At 37.8% G+C, this 21,224-nt stretch overlaps 1 protein-coding gene across 5 annotated transcripts in view; it reads right to left on the minus strand.

Annotated features, from left to right (window-relative positions):
- The window catches only part of COP1 (COP1 E3 ubiquitin ligase), a 267,564-nt gene that overhangs the window by 60,615 nt on the left and 185,725 nt on the right, over positions 1–21,224 (minus strand). For all 5 annotated transcript variants that reach the window (XM_036757414.1, XM_036757417.1, XM_036757413.1 and 2 more), the window contains one exon: positions 9,972–10,089. In XM_036757414.1, coding sequence (XP_036613309.1) covers positions 9,972–10,089 — 118 coding nt within the window. The remainder of the gene's footprint in view (positions 1–9,971; positions 10,090–21,224) is intronic.

Raw genomic sequence — 21,224 nt, forward strand, 5'->3', positions numbered from 1 at the left:
TGTTAAGTGTCATATTTATCTTCACCCAACACTGTTGTGTTTTCTATCCTACCTTTGCCAACTCATTTGAATTTTTACAGTGTTTTGATTTGTCTTAACATTTCTTGTTTTCTCCTACAAACATTAATTTTCATTTGGACCATTCTAATTTTCAAGGAGTTATGTTGCTTGGGTACATTTTTGTACCTCCTGGGCTAAACTTTTAATTCTCCCTCCAGATGTTTCCTCTATCACAATGCTTTCCTCTATCACCAATGCTTTCCCAATTTTTTACTCTAGTAGTTTCATCTTATTAATAAAACCCTTTTCAACTTTCACTTAATTTCTTCTAAGAATTCCAGTTAAACTTTTTAAATTTAAGTTGTACTTTTTTTTAATGTTTTGCTCATAGATGTTTTGGAATCATTCTCTTTTTCTGGTTTTATGTCTTGGATGTCCCTCCATAATGACCCTTTATGATGGGATTCTTTTTTTGTTTACTTATTCTTCCCTTCTTACTTCCTAAATTGTGAATTTGTGTTATGGACACCCTAGCAAAATCAGGCCTTGCTTGGTCTTGCTCTGTATTATCTTTTGCAGAGAATTTTTTCCTGGGTATTGAGTGCTCTGTTGTTCAAGGATCTCAGGAGTGGCTCAGGCTGTGGTCCTGCAAGGTTTCAATGTGCCCAACATTGCCTGATTAAAGATGAAGTCTGATTTTTGACCTCCTGGAGCTTTGTAAATTCCTAACCCATGTATGCCATATATAAGTCTTGCAGTATAACTGAGGTCTTGCCACTAGTTAGAGCTCTAGTAGCTCAGTGCTAGCCGTAGGCCAGCTAAAGGTAGCTGGTAGGTTCTAAAGGTTCAGAGAGACAGAACAGCAGGTTCCCTCTTGGTCTAAGCTCCTTAACCTGGTAATTCAACATCAGGCTTTAGATCACATTGGGAGTTGAAAGTAACACCCTAACTCCAAAGTTAAAGTCACAGTTGTACTGACTTGTGTTCCTGCTTCTTGGCCAGCATACTAGCTTAGGCCCACCACTAGGTGTAGGTCCCTTTTTCAGGCTTCCCTCCCTCTAATACCTAGCTCTGGAATTGGAGCAGTAGAGCTGCCAGTTGGCTCCTATCCTTGCTCCTTGCACAGCATCTGGTGCATTCGTGCTGGACCTGAAACCTTTTCTTGGCAGAGAGGAAGAAGAGAAGACTGCTGAAGAAAGAGGCTTAGACAACATCCAAAGGTAGTGGGCAAGACCTGGAAGATTTAGCAAAGGAAACTAAAATGAAGTAGTCACAATGGTAAGAGTAGAAACAGGTGAAAGCAGTGTCACAAAAACCTAAAGAGAACAGAGTATCCAGAAGAAAAATGTGGTCAAGAGTGTCCAAGATTTTAGAAAGATAGATGGACAAGAGGAAGGTACTTCCAGAAGAGTGTCATGAGCAAAAGCACAGACAACAACTCCTAAAAAACATTAATACAACCTTAGCTTTCATCAATAGATACAGAAGTGTCAAAAACAAGGGACACAAGAGATTTCCTACTATCCCAGTCAGCCTACTTCTCAAGTATCAGCTTTACATTTCATATTTTCGAAGGTCCATTGAAAAATTATAGTATGTCCAAAAGAAGAGAACCAAGATGGTGAGTAGATTAGATGAATGAAATGGGGGTGGTAGTGGACCAAACCCTCGAATTCTTTACACAATTGTGCAGCAACCACTCACATGCTTCCGGAATCAATCTTGGTTTACTCCCAACCACCCACCTTTTCCACTCTTGTTCACTGAGAAATTCTACAGCAGAAAGTCACACAACCATGCTGACAAAAGTTTGTTAAAAATTCATGCTATCTCCAGTCTCAACTTAGCCATCACTGCTATACTGCCGATCCTTTTACTTCTTTCTGATTGATACTATCTCCCTGCCCATGGAAGCTATTCTAAAACTTCTCTTGGTCTCCTTTGTAGGTTCATCATTCATATCCTGTCCTCCTCTATGTGGCTGTTCTCCAGAGTTCTGCTCTCAGTCTTTTCTTCTTTCTCTACACTACTTTTTAGTAACTCCAATAGGACCAATGGACTCAACTAATATCTCTATACAGATGACTCTTAAATCTACATCTAGTGCTCATCTCTCTCCTGGGCTCCAGTCCTGCACATCTACTTCCCTGCTACACTTCTTTTCCAAATTTGATGCCCCACAAAAATATCAAATTCAATATGTTCAAACCAGAAGTCATGGTCTTTTCCCCTAAAACCATCCAAACATCTCTTTAACTTAGCTATTTTTCTCAAGAGCACCACCATCCTTGTAGCCACTCACATTTGCAACCTAGGAACCATCATCAACTCCATTCTCACTCATCTCCAACACCTAATTAGTTGCTAGCTCCTACTGATGCTATCTTCTCATGTTGTCTCCCATCTACCCCTTCCTTTCTAGCCATGATCAAACTGCCCTAGGTCAGACAACTATCCTCTCAGACATGGACTATTTCAATAGCCTAACTGGTTTCCCTATATCTTGTCTTTTCCCATCCCAATCTGTCCTTCACAAAGCTGCCAAAAGTGATATTCCTAAAACATAGATCCGACACTATCACTTCATTGATCAAGAAGTTTCACAGAAGCTTCAATGACTTCTCATTCCCTTTCAGATAAAATACAAACTTTGTCATTCAAAACCTTTCACTATCTGGCTCAGGCCTACTTTTCCAGTCTAACTACACGTTACTCTCTGATATGGACTTTATATTCTGTCTAGTCTGGCTTACTTGCTATTCCCTCATACTCAACATTCTGTCTTCTGCTTCTATGACTTTACACAAGGTGCTCCCTATGCCTGAAATGCTCTTCCTGCTCACCTGTGCCTCCTGGGACACCTAGTACCCTTCAAGGATCAAATCAAATGCTACTTTCTTTCAAGACATATCCATGATTCCCTAAGTTGTTAGTGGCTCCTTTCAGTTATTATATAAATATATTGTATGTGTCCAATATTTACTTATCTGTGAACATGTACTCTCTGGTAGAATGTAAAGTCCTTGAAGGCAGACACTTGTCTTTGTCTTCTCAGCAAATATTACAATGCCTGCTACATAAGAGGTGATCAGCAAATGTTTGTTGACTGACTAAAAAGTATGACATAATGGGTGCTTAATAAATTATTGTTGACTGATCAGGAAATCATGACATATGTCTTCAAATATCTGAAAGTCTATCAAATGAAAAAGGGATTTATTCTACACAGCAACGGAGAAGATAATTAGGACTGGTAGGTAGAAAATACAGTAAAGTAGATTGTAGCTTAAGGAAATATCTCCTGATAATTGCAGCTCTTTGAAAATGGAAAAAAGTACCTTATGATACAGTGAATTTTTCATCCTTGTAAGTACCCATGATTAAATTACCTTTTGTTACAGGTTTTAAAGAATCAGTTCATGCTTCGTTTAGGAGGTATGGGGCAAATAACCTGCAATATCCTTTCCAAGACTGGGATTCTATACTGTTAGGTGTGCTGAAGTTGGCAAGGAGAGAGGATAAACTGAAGCCATGCTCCATTTAAAAAAGTGCAAACTTCTTGAAGAAAAGGACCACCAATTTTAGTACTTTAAACCTTAGTAAGTAGAGGCATTTTTCATAACCAAATAATAAAGATACTTATTTATCCTTCTGAATTACTCTAATTCCTAGATTCCAACTACTGGTCATAATCCACAAAACAAAATTTTATCATCACCATGCTAAGATTTGAAAGAAAATTAGAAATATGGATGGTTGTTAATACGCTGTATTTCTGGAAAACATTCTGGAAAGCAGCCCATCATAAAATGATGTGAGAATGACTAACTGTTGTATTTATTTGCTGCAATATGTTCAGTGCTATTGGGAAAATAATTGAATGAACAGGTAAAGAAAATGAGTTAGAAACTAATGATCATTTTTAGGCAGCAGTAAATTTGGACAGACATGAAACAAAGTAGTAAAAAAGCAGGTCCTGTCCATATCAGATCTAACAAGACGTGGATTACTAATTTCCTACATGACCTATTTTATTTGCTTGGCATCTTGGCTTGTCTCAACAATAAAATATAAATAAATGGTTATCTTTTTTCACTCAGCTTCCATATATATTAACTTAAGTATACTAGTGAACAATAAATGAATAGTAATGCACAGAATTATCCTGTGATGTGTTTATTTTCTTGGTAATTATCACCTTTGGAATATGTAAAAGTCTAATAGAGTGAAAAGAAATTCTAATAATACTTTAGTTATTATAACACAGGTCTGACCACATTACTTCTCTGTTAGACAATTTTCAGTGACTCCCTACTGCTTCTAGGATGAAATACAACTCTTTCCTTGAGCATTCACAACCCAGCTCAAATCAATCTTTCCAAACTGATTTCACATTGCTTCCCATAACACAATCTATGTTAAAACCGAATTAGTCTACATTGCTGTGCAAGAAAACACATGTGCATACATCATAGTCTGCCTGCTATCTCTGTGCTTTGCCCCCCATTCCATCTTGTGGAATCCCTGTCTCAACTTACAGCTTGGCTCTAAAATGACCTATTACATGAGGTACTTACTAGTTCCCACTATCGTTAGCAATCTCCCTCCCAAATTATGTTGTCTTACTTTGCATCTGTCTATATTACTGTTTTCTCTGTGGGGTCTCCAGCCATTTCCATGACAATATAGGCAATTCAAGGGCAAGAAAACTTTTCATACCATTTTTGTATCCCTTGTGTCGAGAACATTCAAGGTACCGAATAAATGCTTAAGATCTGTACTCATGTCTGGACTCTAACACATCCTGGTTGTATGACCTTGGCCAAGTCACATAACTTCTCAGTACCCCAGGAAAACTCTCCAGTGTAAGATATTACAAAGGAGCTGATGATCTGCTTTACTAGAGGAGTTTCCTCACCCTAAGTTCCTTACATCACTGAAATCATCTTTCTTGCCTCTTTCCCTTCTGAACAAAATGGATCCAATAGCTGCCTTTTATAGAGTGTCAAGGTTTTATTCAAAATTCCCAAGATACTTTGCAAATGTTATCTCATTTAATCTTCACAACCAGCCCTAAGAGGTAGCTTTCATTATTAGCTTCATTTTATAGAGACATGAAGCAGAGAGGCAGCACAGTGGCTACAGCACTGGCTCTGGAGTCAGGAAGACCTGAGTTCAAATCCAGCCTCGCATACAGGGTTACCCAGCTAGGGTAACCCTGGGCAAGTCACTTAACACCAGTTTCTTCAACTATAAATTGAGGGTAATAACAGCACTTACCTCCCAGGGTTGTTGTGAGGATAAACTAAGATGAAATTTGTAAAGTTACTTAACATAGCACTGGGCACATAACAGGTGACACAAAAGTGCTAACTTCTTATCATTATTATTTGAGGAAACTGAGGCTGAGACAGCTTAAGTGACTTCCCTTGGTCACACACCTAGTGTCTGAAGCAAGATTTGTACGTTGGTTTTTCTGGCTCTCTATTCCCTGTGCCACCCAGCTATCATTTAAGGTGGGTCTATATCTTGAAAATGTGCATCTATGAATACACAAATATACAGATATGCATATGAGCTATCTTGAAAAATTTTCATAGTGCAGATTAAAGAACACTTGTTTTGCTTTGGTTTTTCTTGCTTTTTTTTTTTTTGCAACATGGCTAACATGGAAATATATTTTTCATGGCTTCACTTGTATAACTGAAATCATACTGCTTGCCTTCTCAATGGATGGGAGAGAAGTGCGAGGGAGGGAGAGAATTTAGAACTCAAAATTTACATGAATGAATATTAAGAATAAAAAAACATTACTATGAGACAAAAAAGGGAAGATTTTCATAGTGGAATTTTATATGACTGCAAAAAATTAGAAATATCTTAAGAGCTCTCAATCTGTAATAAGAACAATAGTGTTTGAAACCTGGCTCTGATACTTACTGCCAAGGTGACCTTAAGTAACTTAACTTCTCTGGGTGTCAGTTTCATCATCTGAAAATGAGGGAGATTGACTTGATGACTCTAAGTTCCCTTTCTGGAACTAAATCTGTGGTCCTGTAAGTAATGTGAGGGAATACAGCAATGAAATTAAAGTGGACGAGTCTGAGGAATATTGAGAACTCTGGAAAGACTTTTATGAAGTACAATATGGAACAAGAATGGGCTATACACAATGATTGCAGTGATCATGTCAGGAAAAGTGAGTGAGAATACAAGGACAAAGAAGCCTAACGGGGATGTGAAGAGACAGAAAAAGAGTGAAATGTCATGTTTTTAAGATAATTTAAATGTCAATAGTTGCTAGAATGACAGACTTAGAGCTAGAAGAGTTCTTAGAGGTCATCTAATCCAAAGCCTTCATTTTACTTTCAATGAATGAGATATTAATTATATTTCCAAGATTCATCACAAAGTGAAAAGAAAATAAGTGTCATAAATATTTTCTACTCAGTAGAGGAAGGAACCTGCACAAGCAGAACCTTTTCTGCCCTCCTTCTAGCTCCTGGATCATTGGGTATGTTTTCTTTTAGCAGGTGATTTGGAAATATGTGGGCTCTGAACAGAATGGATGGTTTGCTTGGGGTAGATTGCTATTGAATGCCAGGATGAAAACTGAGTCCAAAGAATTGCTGCAGCTCAACAAGTTCACAATTCAAGCAGCATGCAACTAAAAGACAACACAGTGTAATGGAAGGGGTGCTGGGTTTGGGTCAGAAGATCTGGATTTTACTCCTAGATCTTCAACTTACTACTTATAAGACTTTGGACAAAATTTGCTGTTTTCAGGCTTCAATTTTCTCATCTATAAAATAAGAGGATAGGACTAAATAATTGGTAAGGTTCTTTTCTTTTTTAAAATCCTATGAGAGGTACCCTAGTCTAAAAATGTGTCCTCTTTTTATCCATGTGATCATATACTGAATGGAAAGAGGATTAAATTTAGGGGAATTGGGTTGGAATCCTAGCTTGTATACTTCCTGCGTGATCTTGAACAAATCATTCAACTTCTCTGGGTCACAGTTTCCTAATCTGTTAAATGAGGAGATTGGACTAGGTGATCTTTCTAGTTCTAAATACTGTTATATTAGCTATCATTATCATCATCATTAAAGCTATAACTATCTATATGCCTTAAGTCTTAAAAAGCAAATAAATTATAGCCAGAACAACAATAACAAAAATCCTATGAACTCTTGTTTCAATGGAAAGTCATTAGCAGAAGGACACAAGAAATAACCCCAGCACTAGCAAGATTCACTAGAATCAAATGAATAAGACCCTCCTGGGGCCTCTGCTAAAATTAGGTGGATCTAAGATTCCTTCTAGCTCTAGCTCTATGATGGTACGATTCTATGAATTGCATTAAAATTTCATTTTTTTAGAAGAATTGCTTAAAATCTTTACGAAAGACAAACTTTAGCTCTAATATTTAAAATTTTTACCATGTACTTAGTTTTTGGTCTTTGAAATTACTTTGTCTTATCGTAATCTATTGTCATCCCATCTTTTCCTCTGCCTGGGAACCTCTAATCCCATTCTTCATCCTTTCTGTAGACTCCCAACACTTCACACTCTCATTTTTTCTGCATAGCATCACCTCTATATTGGCTATTCTCCCACCTTTTCCACATACTGACCCACTGGTGAAACAATTTAACTCTCCCCTTCTTTCAAGTCCCTCTTATCTTACTGTCAATCTTGCTCTGGCATCCCCTCAGAATGGGATTAATTCCACTATATGCTGCCTTTATTCTTATTTGCATGCTGCTGAATGAAGTTAGAGAAAATCACAAAACCATATTGACTACAAATTTGTTATGTAATTACAACTGGGCACTCACTGTGACAAGGCATTTTTTATTACTCCCTAATAGATTCACTATCGTCACAGCAGCTTTTCTAAACCTTTTTATCATTCTTCAAATCTCCTATGGCTGTCCCACTCCCCACTCTAGCAGTTAAGGACTTTGCATTGTATTTCACTGAAAAAAATTGAAGTCATTTGTCAAGAACTCCCTCTTCTCCCACCCTCATCTCACATCACTCAGATCTTCCCTCAGTCTCCCCTATCATCTCTTTCTCACCATGACACTTCTCCTTAACAAGGCAATACCCTCTACATTCACAAGTGGTCCCTGCTATCCTGTCTTCTCAATCAAACTGCCCTATCATACTCATTCTGGCACTAACCTTGAATCTACCTGATTGATTCCTTATTGCCTACAAACAGTTCCATTTCTCCTCCATCATCAGAAATCTTTCCCTTGATATATTCTTCATTGATACAGCCCTATATTTTCCTCCCTTTCATAGCTAAACTCTTTGAGAAGACTATCTACAATTGATATTTCCCTTCTTCTCTTTTCACTCCCTGCTTAACTTCCTAGAGTCTAGCCTCCAACTTCATCATTTAACTGAAGCTTTACTTTCCAGAGTAATCAATTATCTAGCTGCCAAATTGAATGGACTTCTTCACAATCCTTATCCTTCTCGAACTCTCTGTAATCTCAGACACTGGTGATCACTATCTTCTTGATCTTCTATCTATCTATTCATGTTACTATTCACTCCTCCTTCTCCTTTGCCTCATCTGACTGCTCCTTTGAAGTATTTTCATCTAAACTGCCACCACTAATGGTGGATGTTCTCCATGGCTCAGTCCCGGACCCTCTTCTCATCTGCCTCCAAACTATTTTGCTTGGTTATCTCATCAGTTTCCAAGGAGATTCATTTATCACCTCTTCAGTATCTTTTCTCAAAAAATCCACCAAAGTTCCAAACTTTCTCATTACTATTTGAAGGCACTACCAGCCTTTTAGCAACCTAGACTTACTCCTCACTCTCTCTAACCTATTATAATCAATCTGTTGTCAAGTCCTACTGTTTCTACCTTGGTTATATTTCTCATATACACTCCTTCTCTCCTCCTACAAAGAGGCCACCCCTGGGCAGGGCCTCATCTTCTCATGCTTGGATTATTACAGTAGCCTGCTCTCCAAGTTTCAAGTCTCCCCTCACTCCAATCTATCCTTCACTCAGCTATCAAACTGATTTTACTAAAGCATAATTCTATCTCATTCTCCTACATTCAATAAACTCCAAGTCTCAAGTCTCCCCTCACTCCAATCTATCCTTCACTCAGTTATCAAACTGATTTTACTAAAGCATAATTCTATCTCATTCTCCTACATTCAATAAACTTCAGTGACATTCCCTCCAGATCAAATATGAAAATCTTCTGCTTATTTTTTAAAATCCTTCAAAACCAAGAATCCCTCCTACCTTTCTAGTCATCTTACACCTTACTCCCTCCCATGTACTCTGCACTCCATTAACTCTGACGTCCTTGCTGTTCATTGAATAAGATCCTCCATCTCCTGACTTAATGCATTTACTTTAGCTGTTACTTCATGCCTAGAATTCTCTCCCTCTCTTTTTCCACTTTTTTTTCTTTCCTGGCTTTCTTCAAGCTTAAGTCACATCTTCTGCAAAAAAACCCCCAAAAAACAAAACCCTTTCTATTCCTCCTTAATGCTAATGTCTTCTTTCTGAGATGAACACCAGCTTATACATCTTATTTTCATGTTGTCCCTCCCATTAGATTATGAGCTCCTTGAAAATGGGGACTGTTTTTGCCTTTCCTTATATCCCTAGGGCTTAGTATAGTGCCTGTCACATAGTGGGCATTTAATTAATGATTGCTGTCTTAGGAAATTAGAGCATTTATGGCAAAGTTTGGAATATTTCTATTTTTTTCGTAAGTTATCTGTGCCACAAGGAAAGAAACAGATTTAACAAACTAGAATACATTTTCTTTTTCAACTCTAGAAATCATAACAATCTGCTATTCAAAAGAAAAGGCAAACATACCAACGTTGTGCTTCAGAAATACTCACACACAATGAAATATCTAGTAAATGATCGGAGATTTATTCATGTGAGGCTCAATCTAAGAAGGCAGAAATACTTACGCAGAAACAATTTCCTCCCCACTCACAAACTTTGCATAGGAAACTGCCTTTCGATGTCCTTTGAACACCATGATGGGCTGTTTAGTGTTGCGAAGATCATAGTAATGGACACAGTGATCTACAGAAAAAAAAAAGGCACAAAGAGAAATGCACTGAATGGAAAATACAGAAGTCTAGTATTTTTTTCCACATGGTATTGATATTTTAAGGCCAAAAATTATGACAAATTATGCTAAACTAGTAAGACCCAGAAAATGCAATGTTACGAAAATTTGATTAACAATGATGAAAAAAAGTCAATTTTTTTGCATCATTTCATAGGAAACAATATTTGAACAAAATCATAAAAGAAATTAAAATAACATAAATGACATATGCCTGAAAAGAAACTCTACTGGAATTCGACATAGATTGTTAAGGAAGAAAATTGTCACTTTAATCTTAAATATATTTTAATATTGCACATGCTATCATTAACTTCTGAGTGAAAAATATTGTATTTCAGTTTAAATTAAGTATTACTTTGTAGACACCTTCTATAAACTATTTCATACGCTTTCAATAATCCCAGGACTATATGAGTATGATGAGAACTGCCAGCAATTTTAAATTCTTAAGCATCTAAATGTCAATTTTCATTCAAGATTCAAAATGCCCTAAGTTTTCTTTTCAATTGAGAAAGGTTAAGCAAGAACTAAGCTTTCTTTTGCTTTCAGTTCTATAATGTTACATTAATTTTTGGGACTCTAGCTATTACAGAAAAAAAAAAAAAGCAATGAATTCTGCTAATGTTCAAGGTAGATGGAAACCTAGGGATAGGTTAAAAAGTTAATTTTGAAAAAAAAAAAACAGAGGCTCTTCCTTTATGACTAATCTAAAATATAAAGTTAGGTAGTTTGACTCACCCCCCCACTTTTTGTATTTCCTCTTTCCTCTGATTTCCTAAATAAGGATGGCTCCAAATCCACTTTAAAATTGTAAACAATTGAGAAGATAGTCTCTAAGTTACTGAAAAGACTAAAAATATTAGGTAAACATCAAAATTAATATTATCTTATGGAATCGTATATGTACACTGGATTTTAATAAATATCTAACATACTAGAAATAAGAAAAAATGATTATGTGACAGTAAAAATGTGAGATTCTAAACAGCTGCAACAGAAATAGTCATACCATTCAATGTTATGGCTATTTCTTGTTTTTCATAAAAGCTACAAACTGGGGCTTTACAAATGCAAAACAGCTTTATATTTAAAGAAAATGTATGTAAAACTGAAATAAGGGGGGCGGAGCCAAGATGGCAGCTGGTAAGCAGGGAATAGTGTGAGCTCCATACCGAGACCTTCCAAAAACTTATAAAAAATGGCTCTGAACCAATTCTAGAATGGCAGAACCCACAAAACAGCAGAGGGAAGCAGGGCTCCAGCCCAGGACAGCCTGGATAGTCTCTGGGTGAGGTCTATCCCACACGGAGCTCAGAGCTGGGAGCTGGGAGCTGGGAACGGAGTGGAGCAGAGCCCAGCCTGAGCGGTGTGGACCATCCAGACCAGAAGCCAGGCGGAGGGGGCCCTAGCGCCCTGATTCAGTGGGCTGCAGCAGTTACGAGACTTCTCAACCCACAAACACCAAAGACTGCAGAGAAGGTTAGTGGGAAAAGCTGCGGGAGTGGAAGGAGTTCGCGGTTTGGGAGTGGAAGGAGTTCGCGGTTCGGCTTCCAGCCCCGGGGGCAGCGGAGGTGGGGCAGCTACAGCTGTTGTTACTTCCAACTCCAGGCCCACCTGGTGGGAGGAATTAAGTGGCGGATCAGAGTAGGGGTGCACAGCCTGCTGAAGATCTAAGCCCAGTTCGGGTTGGGGGTGCTTGGGGAAGGAGCAGTGCTGGTGTGGCAGAGCTGGCACCTCCCCCCCAAACGTGGAACATAGAACTCTGTAATCTACAAGCAGTCGTACCCCACTGAAAAACTCAAGGGTCGTTAGTTGGCTGGGAATATGGCCAGGCAGCGAAAACACACCCAGATTCACTCTCAGACTTTGCATTCTTTCTTTGCTGACAAAGAAGACCAAAACATACAGACAGAGGAAATTAATAAAGTCAAAGAGGCTACAACAGAAACCTCCAAGAAAAACAGGAACTGGTCCCAGGCCATGGAAGAGCTCAAAAAGGAGTTGGAAAAGCAAGTTAGAGAAGTAGAGGAAAAATTGGGAAGAGAAATGAGAAGGATGCGAGAAAACCATGAAAAACAAGTCAATGACTTGCTAAAGGGGACCCAAAAAAATACTGAAAAATACACTGAAGAAAACAACACCTTAAAAAACAGACTAACTCAAATGGCAAAAGAGCTGCAAAAAGCCAATGAGGAGAAGAATGCCTTGAAAGGCACAATTAGCCAAATGGAAAAGGAGGTCCAAAAGACCACTGAAGAAAATACTACTTTAAAAATTAGATTGGAGCAAGTGGAAGCTAGTGACTTTATGAGAAATCAAGATATTATAAAACAGAACCAAAGGAATGAAAAAATGGAAGACAATGTGAAATATCTCATTGGAAAAACCAGTGATCTGGAAAATAGATCCAGGAGAGATAATTTAAAAATTATTGGACTACCTGAAAGCCATGATCAAAAAAAGAGCCTAGATATCATCTTTCAAGAAATTATCAAGGAGAACTGCCCTGATATTCTAGAGCCACAGGGCAAAATAGAAATTGAAAGAATCCATCGATCACCTCCTCAAATAGATCCCAAAAAGAAATCTCCTAGGAATATTGTTGCCAAATTTCAGAGCTCCCAGATCAAGGAGAAAATACTGCAAGCAGCCAGAAAGAAACAATTTGAGTATTGTGGAAACATAATCAGAATAACCCAAGATCTGGCAGCTTCTACATTAAGAGATCGAAGGGCTTGGAATGCGATATTCCGGAGGTCAATGGAGCTAGGATCAAAACCTAGAATCACCTACCCAGCAAAACTGAGTATCATGTTCCAAGGCAAAATACGGACTTTCAATAAAATAGAGGACTTTCAAGCTTTCTCAGTGAAAAGACCAGAACTGAATAGAAAATTTGACTTTCAAACACAAGAACTAAGAGAAGCATGAAAAGGTAATCAAGAAACGGAAATTGCAAGGTACTTACTAAAGCTGAACTGTTTTGTTTACATTCCTACATGGAAAGATGATGTGTATGATTCATGAGACCTCAGTATTAGGGTAGTTGAAGGGAATATGCATATATATATGTTTATGTATATATAAGTGAATGTGTATGTATGTATGTTTCTGTGTGTATATGTATGCATGTGTATGTATGTGTATATATATATGTGTGTTTTATATATATGTATATGTACATATATATGTAAAAGAGAGAGCAGACACAGGGTGAGTTGAAGATGAAGGGAAGATATCTAAAAGAAATAAAATCAAATTAAGGGATGAGAGAGCAACATACTGAAAGAGGGAGATAGGGAGAGATAGAATAGGGTGGATTATCTCGCATAAAGGTGGCAAGAAAAAGCAGTTCTGTGGGAGGAGGGGAGAGGGCAGGTGAGGGGGGAATGAGTGAACCTTGCTCTCATCAGATTTGGCCTGAGGAGGGAATACCATACATACTCAATTGAGTATCTTACCCCACAGGAAAGAAGAGGGAGGAAGATAAAAAAAAATAAAAGGGGTGGGATGATGGAGGGGAGGGCAGATGGGGGTGGAGGTAATCAAAACAAACACTGTGGAAAGGGGACAGGGTCAAGGGAGAAAATTCAATAAAGGGAGATGGGTTGGGAAGGAGCAAAATGAAGTTAGCCTTTCACAACATGAGTATTGTGGAAGGGTTATACATAATGATACATGCGTGGCCTAGGTTGAAGTGCTCGACTTCTTAGGGAGGGTGGGTGGGAAGGGAAGAGGGGAGAGAATTTGGAACTCAAAGTTTTAAAAACAGATGTTCAAAAACAACAAAAAAAAAGTTTTTGCATGCAACTAAAAAATAAGATACACAGGCAATGGGGCGTAGAAATTTATCTTGCCCTACAAGAAAGGAAGAGAAAAGGGGATGAGAGGGGAGGGCTGACTGGGGAACAGGGCAACCAGAATATATGCCATCTTGAAGTGGGGGGGAGGGTAGAAATGGGGAGAAAATTTGTAATTCAAACTGTTGTGAAAATCAATACTGAAAACCAAATATGTTAAATAAATAAATTTAAATTAAATTAAAAAAAATAAAACTGAAATAAAAGAACAAATCAAGCACAGACATTTCCATTACTGGGAAAAGAAAGAGACTTTCATAGATAGAGAGGATTCTAGACTTACCTTATCTACACCTAAGTTTATGTATGAGTAAAATGAGGCTATCTTTATGGATGGACCTTTTTAGCTCTAAATATTGCTCCCTGTGTTTTATTTTCTTTTAATGTGCCATTATGTTCATAGGAAAAATTTTTGTCCATTATACTTTTTTGAAAAAACAGCATTATCCTGTATCTTCTGAAAGACATACAGAAAACATAGTCTTTCCTGTCTGTTGTCAGTAGTGCATGATGTGCCAAAAATGAGTACTAGTAATGTCTAACGATAAAAGTTTTTCTGGTTGGGCTCAAATCTAGTAAATATTATAAATCTTTCTTGGCCTTCATGGCCAAGAATATCATTGAATGATCAAGTAAAAACTTTAACTGGTAAATGTTCCCAAAAGATTTTAAACTATTTCAGTTTGCTTAAAGTTATTTAAGAACCTACTAACATCATGATTTTAAAAGAACAAATAGATGGTTTCTTAAACCTGCAAGTCATGAACATTTGGTTATCTAGATATGATGCTGTCCAAGAAATGGATTACCTTTTGGACCTATTAATATAAAAAGAATTCACGACCAAATGAGGGATAGAGAAGATCACAGAAGATAAAATTGACAATTTTCATTATATGAAAATTTTAAGTGTTTACACCAACAAAAATAATGCAATTAAAATCAGAAGGGAAATATGTAATAGCGTAAAAAAAAAGACACAAGTTTCTATGGTAAAGATCTTCCATGCAAGATGTAAGAAACTGATTCAAATTTATTAGAACATGAACTAAAATAAAGTTGATGCCAATCAATTGGTGAGTCTTTTGGAGCTGTCTTAGAACCTTGTATTGCTGAAAAGAGCCAAGTTTATGAAAGTTAGTCATCACAGATACCCTGTGTCTGTAATCATGTATAATGATTCTGCTCCCCTCACTCAGAATCAGATCATGTAGGTCTTTCCAGGTTATTATGAAGTCCTCTGTTCCCCATTTCTTACAGCTAAATAGTATTCCATTACATTCATATACCACAACTTGTTTAGCCATTCTCCAATTGATGGGCATCCCCTTGATTTCCAATTCTTTGCCACCACAAAAAGAGCTGCTATAAATATTTTCATACATATGGGTCCATTGCCCACTTCTAGATGTCTTTGGGATACAGCTCTGTAAGTGGTATTGCTGGGTCAAAGGGTACGCAAATCTTTATAGCCCTTTGGGAATAGTTCCAAACTGCTCTCCAGAATGGCTGGATCAGTTCACAACTCAACCAACAATGTAACAGTGTTCCAATTTTCCCACATCCTCTCCAGCATTTATCATTTTCCTGCTTTATCATGTTGGCCAATCTGACAGGAGAGATGTGGTCCCTTAGAGTTGTTTTGATTTGCATTTCTCTAATCAATAATGATTTAGAGTATTTTTTCATTTGTCTATAGATATCTTTAATTTCTTCCTCTGAAAACTGCCTGTGCATATCTTTTGACCATTTCTCAACTGGGGAATGAACTGGATTCCTATAAATTTGACTCAGTTCCCTGTATATTTTAGAGATGAGGCCTTTGTCAGAGACACTAGTTGTAAAGATTTTCTCCCAATTTTCTGCTTCTCTCCTAATCTTAGTTGCACTGGCTTTGTTTGTACAAAAACTTTTCAATATGACATAACCAAAATTATCTATTTTGCATTTTTATAATGCTCTCTATCTCTTGTTGGGTCATTAATTCTTCCCTTTCCCATAAATCTGACAGGTAAACTATTCCTTGCTCTCCCAAACTGCTTATACTATCAGTCTTTATTCCTAGATCGTGGACCCATTTTGACTTTATTTTGGTTTATGGTCTATGCCTAGTTTCTGCCAAACTATTTTCCAGTTTTCTCAGCAGTTTTTGTGAAATAGTGAATTCTTTTTTTTTTTTTGGAGGGGGAAAAGCAGGGCAATTGGGGTTGACTTGCCCAAGGTCACATAGCTAATAAGTGTGTCCAATGTCTGAGGCTGGATTTGAACTCAGGTCCTGCTGATGGCAGGGCTGGTGCTCTACTCACCGCACTACCTAGCTTCCCCGAAAATAGTAAATTCTTAACCCAGAAGCTGGACTCTTTGGGTTTGTCAAAGAGTAAATTGCTATAGTCATTGACTACTGCATCTTGTGTACCTAAACTATTCCACTGATCTTAGCCAGTACCAAATAGTTTTGATGACTGATGCTTTTTAATACAGTTTAATATCCGGTAGGGGGGCAACTAGGTGTCACAATGAGTACAGCACCGGCCCTGGAGTCAGGAGGACCTGAGTTCAAATCTGGCCTCAGACACTTGAGTTATGTACTAGCTGTGTGACCTTGGGCAAGTCACTTAACCCCAATTGCCCTGCCAAAAAACAAAGAAACAAACAAAAATATCTGGTATGGGTAGGCCACCTTCCCTAGCATTTCTTTTCATTAATTCCCTTGATATTCCGGATCTTTTGTTCTTCCAGATGAATTTTGTTATTATTTTATCCACCTCTGTAAAAGAATTTTTTGGTAGTTTGATTGGTATAGCACTGAATAAGTAAATTAATTTAGGTAAAATTGTCATTTTTATTGTATTAGTTTGGCCTAACCATAAGCAACCAATGTGTTTTTTTTTCATTTATTTGCATTTAACTTTATTTGTGTGAAAAGTGTTTTGTAATTGTGTTCATATAGGCCCTGGGTTTGTCTTGGCAGGTAGACTCCCAAATATTTTATAGTGTCTACGGTGACTTTAAATGGAATTTCTCTATCTCTTGCTGTTGGGCTTTCTTAGTAACATACCTGACCTACATCTTGACTGAAAGGTGATGAACTCAAAGTACACTAAGTGAGATACATTTTTGGACATGACCAAAGAGGGAATCTACTTTGCTGGACTGCATATTGGTTACTTTTAAAAATAAGCAAATTAAGCATTTTATTTTAGTATTTTTTCGTTCAATTGTAATGGGGCAAAAGGAAAAGGGAACAATGCTTACCTGAAAAAACAAAATTAAATTGAAATTACATAAGATACTCTAGCTGTATCTACCCAGAATATTATAAAACCAATGAAGTACCCTGATGATACTCAAAGACACAGGTATCTTATAGTAGCTATGAAAAGCTCTTTGATTCAGAAATGTTAGAAGAGCTAAATAAACCTCAGTTACTTCATTTTAAATTCATTTGGGCCTCTGTTCTTTAAATTTGGAGGAGTGCATAACCTTCTGGTTAATTTTTATCTCATTTTCTCTTTAGATATAGTAAATTACACAGTACTTCATCTTATTGCTTTGAACAACGACAAGGAAGACAAAGAAACATGCATACAATGTTGTCTAGAATGGAACTGGTATTCATTTCACAATTTTCACATCCTCAGTGCACAATACTGGGCATATGCTCAGTATTTCATAAATGCAAGTTCACTGAGGCAAAGCTGAAGGTTGATGGCAGGAGAGAAGAGAAATATGTGTATCTGTGCTGGGCTTAAGCTATGAATTCAAAAGTACTTACACAGAAACCATTTCCTCCAAAGTCACAACTCCAAATTCTCAGAAATGAGCCTAGGAACGGTAAAATTCTATGATTCTAAATGTCTCTGCATCAGATGACTGAGATGTTATTAAAAGTTGCATTTACCTTTGAAAAACTTTGAAAAACTAGAGAAGTCCAAGCTTTCAGAACACACCAGCTCACTCGATGTCTGTCCCATAATTGCAAATCCAGGACAAAGCTTGGTGGGCAATAAATTTAGCAATTGATTGATAGCAATCAATTATTTTAGCTTATTTAAATGTTACTGCCTGATTAGCCTTTTTTCCCTATTAAATTGATATTTAATGAAAGAGAGAGAAAGAGAGAGAGACAAAGAGAGAATGTGTGTGTGTGTGTGTGTGTGTGTGTCTGTCTGTCTGTCTGTCTGTCTATGCTTGTTTCAAGTCATTCAAATTTTTGTAAGTGAGTTTAACAACTGAAAGATACCATATCCCTCCGTGGGAGACAGGCTGGGAGAAACCTGGGTGCCCGAAACCGGCGGACATCCCCAGGCCTCGCAACAAAGGACGGCAGTCTGTGGAAGCAACGAGAGGCAGCACGATGCCACTGGCTATGAAACACCGACTCCTGAGGCTTGCAGCCCGAAGGAATGAAATGCGCCTTCTTGAACTCTCGGGAGACATAATGGCCAGGTAAATGGCTCTAATCCCTCCCCTCCTCACCCAAAGAATTCCTTGGGAAAAAAGAAAAGAACACTGGAACAGAGGTCAAAAAAGTGGGGCTTCAGTGGTCAAATAGTAGAAGTTCATTAGTCCCAGAGGGGCAGAGCCGGCAGGGGTCAACACCAGGAACCCAGATGTACTCTTGCTCCCCTAGGGGAAGTGCCAGACATCAGCTCAAACAACAAACAGCTGAGACTACTGCTGAAGAGCAACAGTGCTGGAGAGCATGGCTAGGGAGTGAGCCGTCAGGGAGCCAGACCCCTCCCCCACACCTCAGGAAACTGAAGGCTATAATTCTAGACTCACAATCCCCAGAATAAGAAAGCTGGGACAGAGAGCCCTGAGCCCCAAAGGCAGAAATTTGTTGTAAAGCCAGGAAAAGGCAAATCAACATGAAGAAGAACACAAAAAAATCAAGGACCATTGATTCTTTTTATGGAGACAGGCAGCATCAAAATACCAATTTGGAAGAGGACAGCAATGACACTATAGATACATCTGATACTTCAAAAGGTAATGTGAACTGGTCTCCAGCCCAAAAAGCATTGCTGGAAGAGCTAAAGGAGGATTTTAAAAACCAAATTAGGGAGCTAAAAGAAGATGAAATCAAGTCCCTAAAGAATAAATAAGATTGGCGAAATGACTACGGAGATTCAGAATCTAAAGAGAGAAACTGACACCCTGAAAGGTAAAATCAACCAATTGGAAAAGGAGACTCAAAAGCAAAATGAAAACACTAACTCATTAAAAATTAGGGTTGAGAAAGTGGAAGCTAATGAATCTATGAGGCACCAAGAAGTAGTAAAACAAAACGTAAAGAATGAAAAAACAGAAAAAAATGTGAAATATCTCATTGGGAAAACAACTGACCTGGAAAACAGATCCAGGAGAGACAATTTAAGAGTTATTGGTCTATTGGAAATCCACGATGAAAAAAAGAGCCTTGACAGTATCTTCGAAGAAATTATCAAAGACAACTGCCCAGAGGTCGTAGAACCAGAGGGCAAAATAGTCATTGAAAGAATTCACCGATCACCCCCTGAAAGAGATTCCAAACTGAAAACACCAAGAAATATCATAGCCAAATTTCAGAACTACAAAGTCAAGGAGAAAATACTGCAAGCAGCCAAAAAGAAACAATTCAAATATCATGGAACTGCAGTCAGGATCACCCAGGATCTCTCAGCTTCCACATTAAAAGACAGGAGAAATTGGAATATGATATTCCGAAGGGCAAAGGAGCTGGGACTGCAACCAAGGATCAACTACCTAGCAAAACTAAGCATAATTTTTCAGGCAAGGAGATGGATGTTCAATGAAATAAGGGAATTCCAGACCTTCCTGATGAAAAGGCCAGAACTCAATGGAAAATTTGATCTCCAAATACAAAACTCAAGAGAGACATAAAAAGGTAAAAAGGGGAAAAAACCCCCACAAACCTTATTAATCAATAAGGGCAAATTATTTGCATCTCTGTATAGGATTATATCATCTTAGGTATGTGTTATATATAGACATATATATGTCAGTCTTGAGAATGGTATAGCTATGACGATTGAAAGGGCATAGATTGTGAATGCCTGTATAAAATAATTGATGTAAGGATAAAAAACATAAGTAAGAGATGTAAAGGGAGGGCTATGAGAAAAGAGGTAAGGAGGTAGCAGAAAAGGGTAAATTACACCAAATGAAGAGGCACAAAAACATATTATAGTAGAGGGAAAGAAAGGAGGTAGAAGAGCAGTATTTGAGCTTCACTGTCATCTGATCTGGTTCAAGATGGGAATAACATACCCTGATAAGTATAGATATCTAACTTGTCCTAAAGGAAGTAGGAGGGGAAGGGGGGGAAAAGAGGAAGGGGGTGGTCATAAGGTAGGGGAGAAGTAGCAAGTGGGAAACGGTAAGATAAGGGAGGGGAATAAAGACGGAGGGTAAACTGAGCAAGGCGGCGGTGAAAAGCAAAACTTTGTTGAGGAGGGGAAGGGGAAAGGGAGAAATAAAAGCATGAACAGGGGGAAATAGGATGGAGAAAAAGACACACATAGAAATCATAACTGTGAATGTGAATGGGATGAATTCTCCCATAAAACGGAAGCGGGTAGCATAATCGATTAAAAACCATAATCTTACAATATGCTGCTTACAAGAAACACATTTGAAACAGGGGGGATACACACAGGGTAAAGGTAAAAGGCTGGAGTAAAATATATTGCTCCTCAGCTAAAGAAAAAAAAGCAAGCGTAGCAATGCTAATCTCAGACAAAGCAAAAGTAAAGATAGATTTAATTAAAAGAGATAAGGAAGGACATTACATCCTGCTAAAAGGCACCATAAACAATGAACCAATATCATTGTTTAACATATATGCACCAAGTGGTATGGCATGCAAATTCTTAGAGAAGATGTTGAGGGAGTTACAGGAGGAAATAGACAGCAAAACTATAATATTGGGAGACTTCAACCTCCCCCTTTCTGAACTTGATAAATCTAACCTCAAAATAAATAAGAAAGAAGCTAAGGAGGTAAACAGAATTTTAGAAAAGGCCAATATGATGGACCTCTGGAGAAAACTGCATGGGGATAAAAAGGAATATACTTTCTTCTCAGCGGTACATGGCACATACGCAAAAATTGACCATGTACAAGGGCATAAAAACCTCACAATCCAATGCAGAAAGGCAGAAGTAGTGAAAACATACTTTTCAGATCATGATGCAATAAGAATTATTTGTAACAAAGAACCA

This window comes from Trichosurus vulpecula, chromosome 4 (assembly GCF_011100635.1).
Source record: "Trichosurus vulpecula isolate mTriVul1 chromosome 4, mTriVul1.pri, whole genome shotgun sequence".
NCBI lineage: Eukaryota > Metazoa > Chordata > Mammalia > Diprotodontia > Phalangeridae > Trichosurus > Trichosurus vulpecula.